The sequence below is a fragment of the Condylura cristata genome, unplaced genomic scaffold (genome assembly GCF_000260355.1).
Source record: "Condylura cristata isolate star-nosed mole 26May11 unplaced genomic scaffold, ConCri1.0 scaffold00048, whole genome shotgun sequence".
Classification (NCBI taxonomy): Eukaryota; Metazoa; Chordata; class Mammalia; order Eulipotyphla; family Talpidae; genus Condylura; species Condylura cristata.
The window spans coordinates 163,274-163,961 of NW_004567149.1; the positions used below are offsets into that span (position 1 = coordinate 163,274).

General features: G+C 73.3%; 1 protein-coding gene across 1 annotated transcript in view; it reads right to left on the bottom strand.

Annotated features, from left to right (window-relative positions):
• DSP (desmoplakin) overlaps positions 1-688 on the bottom strand; it is a 27,371-nt gene that overhangs the window by 21,949 nt on the left and 4,734 nt on the right. The window contains exons 4-5 of the mRNA XM_012734152.1: positions 364-445; positions 46-174 (exon numbers count right to left, since the gene is read on the bottom strand). Of these exons, the coding sequence (XP_012589606.1) occupies positions 46-174; positions 364-445 (211 nt within the window). The remainder of the gene's footprint in view (positions 1-45; positions 175-363; positions 446-688) is intronic.

Genomic DNA, 688 nt, shown 5'->3' on the forward strand with positions numbered 1-688 from the left:
CCAGCCTGGACCCAGGGAGCCGCCCCGGGGCGCGGGGGGCAGTACCAGGTCGGCCTTGATCTTGTCCAGCTGCCAGCGGTAGTCCCCGATGGCGTTGTGGATGCTCCTGTGGCTGCCAATGTGCTGTTCCACGGACGCGAGGTCCACGCCCCAGGCCATCATGTCCATCTCCGCCTGCAGGACAGGGCTCGTTCCAGGCAGCTGCACACCGGCTGGCCTCGCTGCGGGAGCCGCGTGGGGGCTGCGGCCGAGCTGCACCCCCAGTCACCGTGCAGCCCCCACCCCCGGCCGCCCCGCACACTGCCTGGGCTTCCGGGCCCGAGCCGAGGGGCAGAGGGCCGGGTGGGCGGGGCCTGCGCTCACTGGAGGGGGCTCCCTCGAGACCCAGGGGCCCCTGAAAGCGTGCAGCGCTGGACGTGGGGTCGGGGCCAGGGCTGCCTGTTCCCTGAACGCCCAGCAGGGGACAAGTGGGTGAGTGAGCGAGAGCGAGTGGGGGTGATGGGCGGGGCGGGGCCCTGGTCCCACTGCAGGTAACCGGCCCCCTGCCCCGGGGCCCCCGGGACACCCCGCCCCATGGTGTGGGCTCGCTGAGCCCCGTGGGCCCGGTGGGGGTCCCGGTGCCACCTGTTCCCGGCGCAGCGTAATTACCGCAGGTAGCAAGCGGTCATCAGCTGAGCGGTGGGGCCAC